The following is a 16,989-nucleotide window of genomic DNA, read 5'->3' on the forward strand; positions in this document are numbered from 1 at the left end:
GCATATTGAATGAGTATATGAATGAGTTTGGGTGCAGAGGACTTGCCAGCAGACCCAATGCATGCATGGTGAAACGTATAAATCAAATTAAGATGTGAGTTTGGATTTAATCTTGCCTCATGATGACATGACTTTGCAACACACTTGCCTTCCCTCGGTTACATAGTAGAGCAGTGGTTCCCAAACAGTGGGTCGGTACCCACAGGGACGTGCTGGGCCCCTGATTCAGCCCGGGAAAAATAGTTGGAGAGGCCCTCATTGCGTGCTATAGAGAGAGATCTCTCTCTATAGCGCTGCTGCTACTCAAAGATTTGCCATTTCAGATCATGAAAAGTGACAAGCCAGTGGGCCAATTACATGAGTTATATTTCGTTGCTGTCTGGTGGAAACCTTCTATGTCCAAAACCGTTTGTTTTGTATTTATCATTTCAAAAATTATGTGTGCTTGTAGATCTGCTGTTTTCACTATTTTTGTGTGTCTGCCTTGTATGATGAAGCAGGGCTTTACTTTGCGAAAAAATGTACAAATTTGAAACTTGGAGATACAAGGTTTCTGCCCGACAGTGACGATTTACTTTGTTGGCCGCCCAGCCACCAAAATGGAACAAAGGCCGACATTTTATTTTTAATTTTTTCCTAATGGCCGGCCTGGGCCGGCTGGGAATGAACCGGCCGTTCGGGAGTTGTCCCGCTTTTCCCAATGGCCAGCACGTCCCTGGGTACCCATTTGTGGGTTGCGTACCAATTTTCACAGGTCGTGAGTAAATATCCCTTAAAAAAAAAAAATCAAACGTGTTGCCAGTCGTGTTGCCAGTCGGTTACAGAAGACAAAGGCAGTGCACATTCATCTAAACACGCAAGTGCACGCAAGTCCAACAATACTAAAAAGGGATGGGTATCGTCTGCGATACTTTTAATGGTATCGATTGCATGACGTCGATACTATCGGGTATCAGTTCACGTAAAAACGAACGATACCTCGTTTCGATACTCTGGAACGCATGCCCTGGCAGGTCGCATCTGTAACAGTTGGGCTACTGAGAGTTTAATGACTGCTTTAGTAGGCTACACTCGTTACTGTGGAAAATACTGTAGCCGACAATAGCCTATAATGTTTATTATTATGATAATTATCCAACGCCTATACTCTCCGCTCCGCCACACTGTGTGATCATCATCATCACCTCTTAAAATGTATCGAAAATGGTATCGAAAAGGGTATCGTATTGATTCCCAGGTATCGAAAAAGGTATCGTATCGAGGTGAACGATACCCATCCCTAATACTAAATAATACTCTTGAGAGCGTAAACTGGAACCAAATGGACCATTTGGTCTCATTTTACGCTCTCAAGGGTTAAAGATCTACAGTATAAGGGTCCAGGTAAACGTATATAGCGCCTTTATCCGAGGTGCTTTACAGAGATTGTGCGTTACATTCACCCATTCACACACACACATCCATACACCGAATGTGGGGGAAACCATGCAAGGCACCAACCTGCTCATCGGGAGCAACTAAGGGGTTCAGAGTCTTGCCCAAGGACTCTTCGACACCAACTCTGGGGGACCCCAGGATCGAACTGGGAACCTTCCGGTTGCCAAGTCGGCTACTCTACCCCTGAGCCACTGGCACTTTTTTTATCTTCTTTTTACTAATTTCACATAACATTGCTGAAATAGCATCCATTACATTAGGTCAGGCTCATTGCTTTCATTTAGCTGGCCCAGCATGATCGCTACTGTACGGCAAACCATTGCAACTACTGTATACAGTGGAACTGCTTCAAGTTGCTTACAAAAAGGCTGACAAGGAAAGTTCTCTTGTTTGTAATAAACAAGGTCATTTTCTAAGTCCTATACTATTCCTTCTTCACAGCATCAGAATCCTTTTAACCACTTTAACCATTTATATTCAAGGAACCATGCAGCGCTTCTTCATCTTTTATCTTAACCATTTTTATGTTCAAACACAGCAGAAGTACACTTGTGCTTTGTTGATTATTATTATTTTTTTTTAACAAGGATCGTCTCTTCCCATTTTCAGATGGTGGTCGGGGGTCCATGACCTGAACGTTTGACAACCAGTGACCATCAGCATAACATTTCAGTTGCTGCTTCAGCAATATGTTTAGATTTATGTCTGTCTGTCTGTCTGTCTGTCTGTCTGTCTGTCTGTCTGTCTGTCTGTCTGTCTGACTATGACAGCTTTTTTCCCCCTTCTTTTTCTACCTTTATTTCTTCAGGGAAGACCAATTGAACGCCAACAACTTCAGTGCAGTTAAACAAAAAAACAATAACAAACATTCAAAGCACATTGAATAATGTATAAATAAATATAGGTTTAAATGAAACCGGTGCAGTCACTATGAAATGTGTCCTCAAGAGCAGCAACCTAAATGTCTCCATATACTGTACAGTATAGAGACCAATGGAACCAGTTTCAGAGAGAGTGTTGAAGACAGTTTGTTCCATTTGTGTGGAGCATAAATGAAAGCAGTCTTTACTCTTTCCCTTGTTCACTGTTCATACATGGACAGATGTATCTAATGTGAGTCTGAGAGAGTGAATTTAAAAGCGAGGATCAGGCACGTGCACAGTGCACACATAGACGTTCAAAGGGGGCTTGAGCCCCTGCCCTTTTACCCTTCTGTCAAAAGTGCCCTCTCTCCAGACCAGGAATGCAGTTTTTAACTATGGTGAAAGAAATGCAAAAGCCCTCTTTCCATTTCATACCTGAAGGCAGCATTCAAGAGAATTGCTCTGTCCAAAGTCTCCTTAACCAGAATGCAGCATCTTATGTTGAAAGAAGTGTAGAAATCCATGCCGTACGCCCAGTGTTGGGTAGCGTTACTTTTTTTAGTAATATAGACTGATTACATATTACCTTGATTTTAAAGTAATATTTTTCGTTACATATTACCCCCCGAGGAGGAGTAATATATTAATATTACTTTACTTATTACTTTTTGGTAAAAAAAAAAAGAAAAAAAGCTCAAATTGAACAAATAATTATCTAGATATTTTATTATTATATTTTATATATTTTATTATTTTATTTTATATTTTGTCTGTTTTTTCATATGAAACACAATAGACCTATACCTTCTTAAATGTGGCTTATAATGACATGACAAGTTTGACAACAAGATACAAACCTCTATGCCTTTTTTATTAAAGTCCACAGAACAAGATCTGCATGAGCAGCATATAATACAAATTAAATTGCTGTTTAAGGTGCTTTCTTCAAGTGGACCATTTCAGTCATGTGGAAAATACAAACACATGGGCTACATATTAGCTGTAAGACATCGGTCATTATAATGAATGAACAAACACATTGTAAACAAAACACTTGTTAGCCTACGGTATAAACGAAAAAAGCTAGCAGGTTCATGAGAACAAGGCCTTGACATGTTTTCAACAATGAAATAAAGGTTACTGGCTTTATAAGCCAACGAAATAGTGCAATTACACTCAAGAACAAGGCATGCATACATTTTTAACAATGACACACAAAGAGCATGCCTATTGGCTTTAAGAGTAAGACCCAACGAAATAGTCCCATTTAGGCTCAATTGCAGCTTAAAACACAGCCTAATAAAATAAAACAAATAAAAACAAACAAAAAAATCTATATTAAACAATATTAGACCTACTGAAGAAGGGCACGGACCCCCACAACAATTAAAATAAACGTGCGCTCGCTCGGATTGGAGGCCTCTCTACGGCCAGCACTGGCCTTATTTGTCAAACTGAGCAAAACTGAACAAACGAAAACCAAACCATTAAAGCATATGCCGCCTCCAGCTCTTTGGCAAATGTCTTTCTGTCTGGTGGGACGAAAGGCTGAAAATGTATAGAAAATATTGTATTAATAATATGATTTTGAAATAGGCATATAGCTTAATGAATCAGCGTTATAGGCGCCTAGGCGAGGGCAATAGCAGGCTGTGTATTGGCCTCTGCATGCACTGGTAGGTATTGATTATTGAATTTAATTAATTATTATAGAAATCATAGCTATAATAGGAAATTGTAAACGACATCTTACCTTAGCAGTTTTGACAGGGATTTTGCTGACAAGCTTTCGAAAAGCTGGAGATTCTACTGTTGACAGAGGCTTCATATCCTCAACAACATACTCCGCTACGAGCCTCCTCACTTCTTTGACTTCCAGCCGTTCAACCCGGAGAGAGAAATCGAGTTTTTGTTGCTTAAGATTCGGTGCGCCGCCGCTGCCATCTGCCTTTCTTTTCTCAGTTAGTTTAGTGTGAGGGTGAACCGTTTCCAGGTGTTTCTTTAGGTTACTTGTGCTTTTTATCGACGTAGAGAGAACCTTCGTCTTCCTCCCTGGCCCTGCATCGCAGAGTTTACACTTAACTGCAATGTTCTTCTCATCCTTTTGTTTAATGAACTCGAAATAATGTGAATACACCCATCCTGAAAACGTTGACCCTGGGTCTCCAACCGGCTCGGGCTCATTCTCCTGGACCTGGATCTCCTCATCAACCAATATTTCATCCGATTCCGACTCCATTCTGACTTGATGCTGCTAATGTTGTTGTTTGTTGTTTGATGTACCGCACAGCGCGCCAACAGGAAATAATGGTCGCAGGTGTCAATGGGCTTTGTAGTTTTCTGGCGCTGGCGGTGCTGCTGTTGGACGCTGCGCATTGTGGATGGATACAAAAATAGGAAATACAAAGAAAATAAAAAAAGCACCTTCACTTTGGCCGGTAACGCGGAAAGTAATGCTGTAAATAAGTTGTCATTACTGCATTATATTACCGATGTTTTTTTTAGTAGGGCGTTATATTAGTCGTTACCGCATTTCGGTAATATATTAGTAATATGCGTTATATTACTAACGTGCGTTACCCAACACTGCGTACGCCACATCTCCAGTAATCATTTGATTAAACTTAGTGTGGTATCAAGCACCGGAAATAGCCGACCTCCAAGCTCACAACGCGTCGCAGCGCGACGCGTTGTGAGCTTGGAGGTCTGCTATTTTCGATATCTTCACCAAAAGGCCCTTTTAGACATTTCAGACCCTGCCTCTCTAACAGTCTCTGAGTCTGCACGTCCCTGGCAAGAATAGATACAAAGGAAGCTTACCACACAAGGCATTATAAATCAAATATTGTCGTTGTCGGGTGGAAACCTCGTATCTCCAAGTTTCAAGTGTCTACGTTCTTTCATGGAGTAAAGCCATGCTTCATCATACAAGGCCGTCGCACAAAGGTAGTGAAAACAGCAGATCTACAAGCACACAACGCCTCGCAGTGCGAGGCGTTGTGTGCTTGTAGATCGGCTGTTTTCACTAGTTTAAATCATTTTTTAAATGATAAATGCTAAACGAACGGTTTTCATCGGACAACGACGATATAATGTTGCTCTCTGCAAGAGACCAGCAGACAAACGGATTCAGATTCAAAAATGGCAAAAGTAGCAGATCAGCATGCTCGAATTCTGCCACTTCTTATGCTTTTTGTGCGGCGCTGCAGTATGATTAAGTAGGGCGCTAATTTATGGGGGAAAATTACGGGTGTGAAAAACCCTCAGCGGCAATAAAGCGTGAAGCAGCTGCATAAATTATAATGCCTTTCAGGGTCAGAGGGAACGTCGACAGCTAGTGGAGGGATGAGCCTTCCATGACTGTGCATGGGGAAAGTATCTTTACATTGATCCAGGCCATTAGATGGAACCTGGTTCTTTGACCTCTGCAGGTCAGGTAGGCGCGTGGGTGTTTTTAACACATCGGATGCCCACGTGGTGTCTACAAGTCAATTTCTTTGATGTCGCTGGAGGCCCACGACGCGTTTGACGCGTTATACAGTAAACTATACTGTACTGTAGCTACTGCACTTGGCTACCGCGGTGATGAAACAAACTCCATTTCCCAACATGCAGCGCGCAATTACGTCACCCGGACGTGCTGTGTGTCTCGTTGACTTCCTGTTTAGCGGCTGCACAAAAATGCTGTTTTCTCCGGATTCTCTTCCTTTTTTCATTTTTTTCTCAAAACGGCAGCCTCTTCTACATGCCGTAACACAAACACTGTGGCTTAGAAATGATAAAAAACGGTCCTGACTGAAAGAAAAGATTTTCGCGAAATAAACAGGACATACTCGGATTACATTTACTCGGATTACTTTTCTCGCCAGTACTCTCGCCGGTAGGTAAAATGACGCGTTTGACGCGTTGCCATGGGCACCAGCAAATTAAGACATCAAAACCACGTGGGCGTCCGATGTGTTAAGTGTCAAATAGAGCTATATTCTGATAGCAATAGGCATGTCGCCGAGGCAACGGAAAAAGAGTTGTTTCGGTCAGGGGGGGAAGGGTATAGGGTTCAGGGCTGGATCTAGCCTTTAGCATTACCTGCACCTGCACGCGGAAAAAAAACGGGGGGACAAACCCCCTAAAACACCCGAAATGCATAGACAACTAAGCATTTTGGCACACTTATACCTATAACAGGCAATACAAACAACAGGTCTTACACCTATCTATCTCTCTCTCTCTCTCTCTCTCTAATATCTTATCAGTTTATCTATCCATCTAACTAGTTGTAGCGTAACATTTAAAATAGTTTAATATTTTAGAAATTTTAGATTTTCACAAGCCATCATGTTTGGTGGGGCAGACAGGGCATTTAGGGGGGCATTGCCCCCCCCCCCCCCCCCCCTTGCCTGTGCCTAGATGTGGCCCTGGTAGGGTTCCAGTTCTCAAACTTTTGACGATTCTTTTTCCAGATTGCGTTTTTGGTCAAAACAAGCTTTTTTTCTACAGACTCTAACTAAGGAGCGCATTATCACTGTTATATGTTTTTCTTTTGCGGGTGAAAGAATGGGGCTTTTAAGCCGTGACATCATTTTGTAGGCAGAGGAGAACTCTGCCCCCAGAGCATTTTCTGTCCCTCGCTATTTCAACAGATCCGAGACAAAAATAACGACTAAAGTATAATTCTAACACTTTCCTTTCAACAACAAAGAGAAGAAAAATGTGTAAATAGTAAAAATAGTAAAAAGATTCACGGAAACTGGGGGCAGAAATTCTCCTCTGCCTACAAAATGATGTCATACTTAACAGCCCCTATGACCGGGCCGTGTGCTTTTAGTTTATATCCTGGCCACATGGTCCGTTCCTGTTGCAGGCGAAAATAAGCCTGAAAAACCTTTAATACCTTGCAGTGATTGTGTTAATATATATTAAAGTATATAAAAAAGCTTTTGTGCCAGGGTCTGTATAGCTTTAACTCATTCATTACCAACAACGAGAAATCTTGTAAATTTCTCCTTTGTCCCCACCGCCAGAGATGAGATTCTCGTCATTTTCTAAATTAAATCGCATTATGTGTTTTTTTTGTTTTTTTTGTCAAAACAAGCTTTTTTTTCTACGGACCCTAACTAAACTACGATCGCGAATATAACGTTATTTTTTTCCAGTGGAAACAAGAAAGGCGAGTCTTTCCAACGTCACCTTCTTTGTTTCCGTTGAAGAAGAAAAAAAAGTATGTGGATCTTCAAAGGTTAGCAGAAACGCTCATAATCGCTGGCAAGGGGAGACTAGATGATGTTTTAACTCAGTTAAAACATCAGTTAAAGAGGATGATGTTATGCAGTTTTTTTGTTCACGTGGATATAGATCTACTCACGTCAGCACAGGGTCCGTACGCAGGGCAGCACAGTACTGTATGTACACAAGATGATTACACACGTGTGTGTGTGTGTGTGTGTGTGTGTGTGTGTGTGTGTGTGTGTGTGTGTGTGTGTGTGTGTGTGTGTGTGTGTGTGTGTGTGTGTGTGTGCACAACAAGGACATTTCCTCATGGACAGCCTCCTGACCTGACCCACCATGTGTTAGATAAGATAACAGCCATGATGTGTGTGTTCTTATCTTTTCCGCTAAAGACTGGTCAATTAGCCGGAAATATATGACCAAACTTATTGCGACCTTAGGTCGCAGTTTACTATCAGAACCGTCACAGCCTGTCCGTATACGTCCGGACATGTACACTTTTGTAAGGTCTATGGCTTTGTCGCTCTGACATCATGCTCTGACTTCACCGTGATGTCAGGGGAACCACACTAACAGAATCCCTTTTATGCCCATATATGGAGTATTGGAGTTCCCTGGTGTCATCAATATTAAGCCCATATCTCCTTCTTATGGGAATGCCCATATATGGAGGCCACTTCCAACACATACCACACTAACAGAATCCATATATGGCCAGGACAGATGGCCAAGACAGCCCATATCTGTGTGTCTGGTTCTACAGACAGGGATCTCCATGTATGGGCATAAAAGGGATTGTATGTATGTTGTCAGATGTCATAAACGTCATAGGACTTTCACATAACGAATAACTGAGTAAGCATGTTTGGGCTCTCACAGCATATCTCCATACAGTACATGGATCTCCATATATGGGGGGTCTCCATATATGGGTAACTGGTCTGATATCACTGGCCAGATGATTGTCGCCCTGAGGCGTCTTATTAGTAAACTTATGTTAAAATTGTTAAAGTATCAATAGGCTTCTGCAATGTAGAAATAATCTGTAACAAGTAAAAGTCTGCTATTCAAAGGTAAAAGTACAAAAGTGTTGGCATCAAAATATTCGTAAAGTACCAGTGGCTCAGGGTTAGAGCTGCCGTCTTAGAAGGGTTCCCAGTTCAATCCCGAGCTCCCCCAGAGTTAGTGTGGAAGAGTCCTTGAGCAAGACTCTGAACCCTTAGTTGCTCCCAATGAGCAGGTTGGTGCCTTGCAGGGTTTCTGCCATCGGTGTATGAAGGGGTGAATGTAATGCACAATCTCTGTGTCTTGGATAAAGGCTCTATATAAACGCACCGTTTACCATTTAAATGCACCATTTACCAAAAGTAGACAGTACTCATTATGCAGAATGTCCCATTTCAAATGTATACAACACTTTTTAGAACAGCAGATCTACAAGCCCACAATGCGTTGCATTGCGGCACATTGTGAGCTTGTAGATCGGCTACTGTCAAATGGCCGAAATATACAGTATATAATAGGGCTGAAGTGCTTAACGTATGTTTTTTTTTCTTCTTTTTTGTACAGTATATGATAATTATATTGAGTCTGAAATTGAATTGAATTGATTTGGGTGGAGTAAAAAGCACTGTGGGAAACAAGTAAAAATTGGAAACACTCCAGTAACCCTAACCCACTCAAACGATAATACACAATGGGAAAGACATTGTCACGGACTCGTGGCAGACATAATGAACACGTTCTCGCACAGCACAAGGAAGGGATGTGCGCTGCGCACGCTGTGTGTGTGTGTGTGTGTGTGTGTGTGTGTGTGTGTGTGTGTGTGGGCTATAAATAGAAATGTCAGTGACGTCGGGGGTCTACGGGGATAGGAAGTGGGGCGAACACCAACCTTTTCTGTATCCTCAAAGGAGCCACTGCACACCATCTTGAGATTGTTTGTTTTCACATCTCGCTCAGCTTCTTTGGCCGCTGTCTTCTTCTCCATGGTTTAATTATTCAGCATGCTGGAACGAGAGGGAGTAGAGGTCACGGACGGTGTCACTCTACTGCCGACAACGAACACACAACTCACACACAACTCACACACATTGGGAAGGAACATGGTGTAGAGAAAGGGGAAGGGGGATGGAAAAGGGGGAAGTGGGATTTCTTCGAGAAAGACACGTTGTGGCGGTCGGGAGCAGAAACCTCTTAAGTACTTTATCTTTTTGTGTTTTTTTTGTAAATTGATGACTGACGCCCTACTTAACTACAGTATCACACATAAGCTGCATATCCATGGATATGCAGCTTTCAATATTGGTTTCATTTGAATCCTGAAAAGTAATTAGTTTTGGACATAATATGAGGTTTCCACCCGACAGAGAGATGAAACGATACATAATGTATTTTCGGAAATGTATGTCCCCTACTTCCGTCATACTAACTACAGTTTAAATGTATGTCCCCTACTTCCGTCATACTAACTACAGTCTCACGGAAAAGTAGCAAGGATATTAGATCTACAAACTACAAAATGTGACGCAATCCGACACATTTTAAGCAATTGCAGAATTTGAAACGTGAAAAGTAGCCTAACAGTTTGGGAATAATGAGGTTTAGAAGCTCAAGCAATATGGTAAATGTTGTTTTTTAAGTATGCAAATACAATTTAAAGCCTAGTCTACAGTAGACTATAGTGTTTTAACAGAATATTATGGCCAACAACATGCCTATACCGTATTATGTAGACTATTTGGTTTTGGTTCAGTTTTAAACACTGCTGAGAAGTGACATAGACAATCCCTCAGCAATGCTCAAGGACCAATCTAAGCTGGGAGAAAGATGAAGCAGGGACAACATGTTTTATTCATGTTAAATGTGTAGCTATTCTCAGACATTGAACTACTTAAACCCTCAATACTTACTTTGTAAACTCCTTAAAGGAGTGTGGTTCCCTAGCATCCTTTAAAATCGCCCTGAAAAACCACTTACAGGCGGCGGCCATTCGCAACTGGCAATAACAAACCTAGCCCAGCCCTACCCTGACCCTCCTTTGAATTTACCTACTGTATATATTTTTTGACTGTTTATTTTATTTGTATGTGTTTTTTTTTTTGTTTTTTTTACTATATCCACTGCATAGTGCTGTGGTCTATCGGTCTGTCATTCAATATTATATGAGATACTTCAATGGTTTCCTATGGAAATAGGCTTAGTCTTTTCTAGGATCTCCTTTTAGTTGTCCTTGTACCAGTGAACTGTACTGTCATGAAACTGTACCTTTTTCCTATGCAAACTTCTAATAAAGTCTTCAATCAATCAATCAATCAATCAATCAATCAATCAATCAATCAATCACTTATGGTCTGCCCTTTATTCCCTGTACACCAACCCTTTCGCCGATCTACAATGAGCTTGTAGATCTACTATTTTTGTCTAATGTTCCCCCCAGAATAGGGATGCGAGGGTTCAAGTGGTTAATAAAAAAACTGGAGAAGAAAAAAAAAAGAAACTGACAACTCCCTTAGATTGGGTGATGCCAGCCTCAGTTGTCTCCCCCTCCCTTAGGCCTAGGGTTATTGACTGCTTTAACTATTGAAAAACAGCAGATGTACAAGCTCACAGCGCGGCACCGAGTGCCGCGCTGCGAGCTTGTAGATCTGCTATTTTTTTTTAATCGTGAAAATTAGAATTTTGACCCCATTCTATAAGTGTCTTTTGAATCCTTCTAAGGTTTTTTGAAAAACCTGTGTTTCTATGTCAGCAATCTGGCTCGCCATTGTCAAAGAAAAGGTCCTTTTCACTTAACTGGAGCTCAGTTAGTCTGTTCTTGAGAGACTACTATGTCGGTGGTTCTCAAACCTTTTCATGTGAAGGACCCCCAAAATGATATGTATTTGGCCAAGGACCCCCATTCAAAATATTTAGTTCCAGGGACCACCCAGAAGCAAAATTTGAGTTACAAACGTTAGCTTTGAAAATACATATATTCAAAGATTTGCACACATTTTCAGGACTTTTTCAAAAATAGCAGATCTACAAGCTCGTGAGCTTATATATCTGCTATTTTTCACTGGTTAAAGCATTCAATAATTCTAGGCCTAAATGGGTTGAGGAACTCACTCCCAGCTCATATCAGAGTTGCCCCCACCCTCACCACGTTTAAAACACACTTACAATCCAGCTTTTCAGACTCACATTCCCTACCTAATTCCAATTCCCCTTTTCTATTGTTTATTTCAAGATGTTTTTCTTTGAGTTATTATTGTTATTTTTTTTATTTACATTTGTATTGTATTCCTGTTATGTAAAGCGACCTTGAGTACTTGGTAGAGTGCTATATAAATTATACGTTATTAATTATAAAGACACAGTATGTGACTCATTAGTGTTGCAGTTGATGAAGATATTCCTGTAGTCACAGTTCAGATCGAGTGAGCACAAAACAGTCAGAGTGTGCCACCTAGTGGTAATCGTGAGTGTAGCACTGAAGACAGTGAATGAAGGAATGAATGAATATTCCTAATGGCGTAATTAAGATTCTAGCACTGTGGGACAAATGAGGTCATTATACCTAGATTTCTTAGCTTTTATTTACATATTTATTCATGTGTTTGCCTCATAGGCAGTCTACGGCCAGAGGAATGTCTGCATGTGACCCCAAACGCCATAAAAAAAGAGAGCGAGAGAATAATTAGCTGCTGCTCGTAAACAAAAACATTGTGATCCATTGGGTCTTCATTAGGACAAACATCATTTAAATACCCATAGCTTCTTGCAGGCCAGTCAATCAACGCTGGCCAGTAAGCCAGAGCGTTTCGCAAACTCTTTCATGTCAAGGACAGCCAAAATGATTATGTAGGCTATTTGGCTGCAGACTCCCTTCCAAAACAAATGGTGCCAGGGACATTTGGCCATAAGAACATAGCTCACAATGCGTTACCATGCGATGCATTGTGATCTTGTTGATCCGCTATTTTCAAAAGATTTGAAAATTTGAAACAGACATTCTGCATGAGTAGGCTATATTTACTTTTGGTATATTTTGCCAATACTTTTGTAGCCTACTTTTACCAGTGTTGATTTTGTCGACAAAAACTATGACGAAAAATGTTTGTCGACTGTGTTTTTTTCACTGACGAAAACTAAATAAAAACTGAACTAAAACTAAGCTGTGGTGACTAAAACTAAGACTACATATATTAACAATTTCGTCAACAAAATAAAAACTAGACTAAAACGTTAGGGAGGGACTAGTGGAGAAGAGAGTTATTTTATGTTTGGTTGCTCTCAGGTGTTGCGTGCTGAAAATAGCCGACCTACAAGCTCACAACGCGCCGCAGCGCGACGCGTTGTGAGCTTGTAGATCTGCTATTTTCAGCACACAACTAAGTGTAAAATCAGTCATTACGATGCCATCAAGGCCTGCCAAAATACATTTTAGACGACTAAATCAACTGTAGCTTTAGCCGACAAAAGTTAGACTAAAACTAATACTTTTCAAAACTCAATGACGTTTTATTCAAAAGACTAAATCAAAATTTGCTGTCAAAAACAACACTGACTTTTACTTGTAACAGATTATTATTGATACTTTCACTTGAGTAAAGAGTAGTCTACTTCTTCCACCACTGGAACAGAATCATTTGGCAAAGAATGCTGAGTGCTGAATCATCATGATTGATGAGGTCACAGAGTTGCCCCTCCCCTGTCTATTAAAATAAAAATGATTCACGATCTGAAAGTAGCCAACATATTTAAAACCCATTTAGAACGGGTACACGTTATTGTGTATCATTATTTTATGCTTTAACTATTGAAAAATAGCAGATTTACAAGCTTGTAGATCTGCTATTTTTGAAAAATCGTGAAAATTCGAATTTTGACCCGATTCTATAGGTGTCTTTTGAATCCTTCTAAGGTTTTTTTGAAAAACCTTTGTTTCTATGTTGTTTCATGAAAAAGATTGAGAACCACTGATGTATAGGCCAAGGGTCTTCAACAGGGGGTCCGGAACCCCTTTTTATTAACCACTTGAACCCTAGCGTCCATATTCTGAGAACTTTAGCCAAAAATAACCGATCTACAAGCTCACAACGCCTCGCTGATGATCGTGCTGTCAAACAATGAAACTATGGATTGATTGAATCTCTGAAAGGGTTGTGGGGGTCCCTGCTTCATCTCTCTCTCAACTAAGGGGTCCTTGGCCTGAAAACATGGAAGACCCCTGAGGCAATGGACATTCGTCCAGGTTACTGTAAGTACAGATTTTTGGTTGCATTATGTTCCCACCTTCCTGTCCTTAAAGGAGTAGTTCACCCCCAAAATGACTTTTTTTTTCCTATCGATTACTCACCCCATGTTTGTTTTTGACGTATTCCTAATCCAATAATTTGATTATAATCAATGTACCCCCATTGATTCCGGATGGGGACCCGAATGCATTTGGGTCTCCATCCGGAATCCATTCGCCTACAAAGAGTCTCCTCAAATTATTGTCTTAGGAATGCGACACAAACTAAAAAATATTATTTAACTCAAGCCTCCATGGGGTGAGTAAATCGATAGAAAAAAGTCATTTTAGGGGTGAACTACTCCTTTAAACCGCTGCCCTAGTCGAACTGAGGACGTCAAAGTGCATGGTCACAAGTAACCCCTAAATTGCATCACCACCACAGAGGCTTACGAAATCATGTTGGATTTGGCATCAAAATCAAAGCCAAGTGACAATTTAAGGAAAAGGAATAAGGCCATTACTATGTCAAAAGTAGTCAACAAACTAATACTATGAATAGTCAAACATTGGCCAAATTGACAAATAATAATAAGAAAGGGGCAAAACTTGTGAAAATAGCCAGTGTTGTGAGCGTGTAGATCTGATCATGATATTTATCTGTGAAACCGAGTCAAACAAAATGTACAGGGACGTGCAGAGAATGTTAGAGAGGCAGGGTCTGAAATTTCTAAAAGAAGTGTTTGGTGAAAATATCGAAAATAGCAGACCTATTAAGCTCACAACGCGTTGTGAGCTTAGAGGTCGGCTATTTTCGGTACTTGATACCACACTGAACTAAGCATAATCAAGTGAATACTGAAGATGTGGCGTACGCCATGGATTTCTACACAGAGAGGGCAATTTTTTCCACATAAGATGGTGCATTCAAGTTCAGGAGAGTTTGGACAAGGCAATTCTCTTGAATGCTGCCTTCAGGTATGGCACGGAAAGAGGGCATCTGCATTTGTTTCACCATAGTAAAAACTGCATTCATGATCTGGAGAGGGGGCACTTTTTACAGACAGATAAAAGGGCAGGGGCTCAAGCCCCCTTTTGATGTCTATGTGTGCACGTGCCTGAAAATGTAATGCCCAACTCCTACAAGTTTTCCAAGTGCTTGTCAGGGTGGGGGGTCCTCAGTTCAAATATTATTTAGGGAGGTGAATTACGGTATAAGCTATATTCAATGTTTTATCAACACAACTTCAACCCGGAGTCCTACATTTCATATGCATCATCATGACACATTGTGAGCTATATGGATGATAGGTAAGCCAATAAACTATCATCAGCCTAAATATATAATAATATAAATACATAAATAATATGTACATTGAAACTATACAAATGCTCAAAGTATTATTTTTTACAACCTTGCAGCATAGCACTCTCTCTATATCGCCAAGTTATTTTGGGGGGTCCCCAGATGATTAACATAATGTGCAACATTGTTTCTCACTCAACAGTAAACAAAGTATAGCCAACATAAAGTTTGAGTGTGTAGAGGGAATCTGTAGCCAGATTCTCAGAGTGGTTGAGAGGGTTTATGGGCTGGAACCAGGCTATGGAATTTGCACATTTCTAAAGTGACATTTTAAGGACTTTTTAATACCTCTAAAATGACAAATTAAACATTGGCCAAGGTGTCAAATATTAGAGGCAGAAATTGTGAAAATAGCCGATCTACATGCTCACAACGCCTCGCGCCGCGAGGCGTTGTGAGCATGTAGATCTGCTATTTTCACAATAGAACCGTGTTATACAACATGTAATGCCTCAACTCTTAGTGCTCGTCACGGTGGTGGGGGGGTCCCCAGACCTGTAGGCTATGCTGCAGATAAGAATTACTGTAATAAACACGCTCAGCAGTAACATTTACACTTTGTCCATGCATGACACACGTCATATATAGTATAGTAAAATGTCAATGTGTATGGAAAAGACAACCTTTGCCCGTTTTGTCTATCAACAGCATGTTTGCATGCAGTAAGTCATCGTGCACATTCATTTTAATAAATCACTTGGGTCCTATCAACAGGGTTCCCACACATTTTTACCAATTCATTTCCAAAACTTTTCCAAAACGTATCCAGAATATTTAACCCAATTTCCAGGACTATATAACAAGAATTCAGCTCAATAACAAGTCGCTTACTCCTATGCGCAATGCACAAAGACAGGCAGTGTATGCCAGTGGTTCTCAACCTTTTCAGGCCGTGACCCCCGAAATAATCATGTTTTAACTGGGGACCCCGGCACCCTGACGAGCACTAAGAGTTGAGGAATTTTGTATAACACTGTTCTATTGTGAAAATAGCAGATCTACATGCTCACAACGCCTCGCAACGCGAGGCGTTGTGAGCATGTAGATCGGCTATTTTCACAATTTCTGCCTCTAATATTTGACAGTTTGGCCCATGTTTAATTTGTCATTTCAGAGGTATTAACACAATCAATAACCAAAGACAATGCATAGCTATTTTTTTCCAGGACCTTCCAGGACCCTTGATCAATTCCAAAACTTTTCCAGTACTGGAACAATATTTTTCTAATTTCAAAATATTTCCAGGAATTTCATGACCGTGGGAACCCTGTATCAAAGACAATTAAAACAGCTACTTTCTGTCAAATATCACATTATTTCCACAATGTTCTTTCACAGGACACAAGGCTTGCAAATCGTCTCTGTCGGGTTGCCACCTCATACATTATGTCCAAAACTGTTACTTTTCAGGATTAAAATTCAAAAACAGCAAAAGTAGCAGATCTACAAGCTCAAAGGGCTACTTTTGATACTTTTGTGTGACGCTGCAGTGTGATCAATTTGGGTGTTAATTTATGAAAAAATAAACATAAAAGTTAAAATATGGAGAAATGAAGAGGGTTCTGCACGACATCATCAACAAAATATTTTGGAGAAAAGATAGTTAAAGTTCGTTACATTCTAGAAATATGAATTGACACAATCTCCAGAAAACAGTCAAGAAGCATTAGATAGACGTACCCTAACTGTGTAAGGTTCACCATAGCGTCAGGGTCAAATAGGGCTGTCACAATTATTACATAATCGTCAAATCGCAATTAGTTGACATAATCGTGATTATTTTTCATAATCGTCATAATCGTTTCCATGTCAAAAATAGTGGAAATAGCAGATCTACAAGCTCACAACGCGTCGCATCGCGACGCGTTGTGAGCTTG

At 40.5% G+C, this 16,989-nt stretch overlaps 1 protein-coding gene across 1 annotated transcript in view; it reads right to left on the reverse strand.

The window, feature by feature from the left end:
* Nucleotides 1-16,989, reverse strand: part of slc2a9l2 (solute carrier family 2 member 9, like 2) — a 359,618-nt gene that overhangs the window by 342,229 nt on the left and 400 nt on the right. Inside the window, exon 2 of the mRNA XM_080728471.1 lies at nucleotides 9,421-9,535. Within this exon, the coding sequence (XP_080584597.1) occupies nucleotides 9,421-9,516 (96 nt within the window). The 5' untranslated portion in view covers nucleotides 9,517-9,535. The remainder of the gene's footprint in view (nucleotides 1-9,420; nucleotides 9,536-16,989) is intronic.

The sequence above is a fragment of the Nannobrachium achirus genome (genome assembly GCF_963921795.1).
Source record: "Nannobrachium achirus genome assembly, chromosome: 6".
Lineage (NCBI taxonomy): Eukaryota > Metazoa > Chordata > Actinopteri > Myctophiformes > Myctophidae > Nannobrachium > Nannobrachium achirus.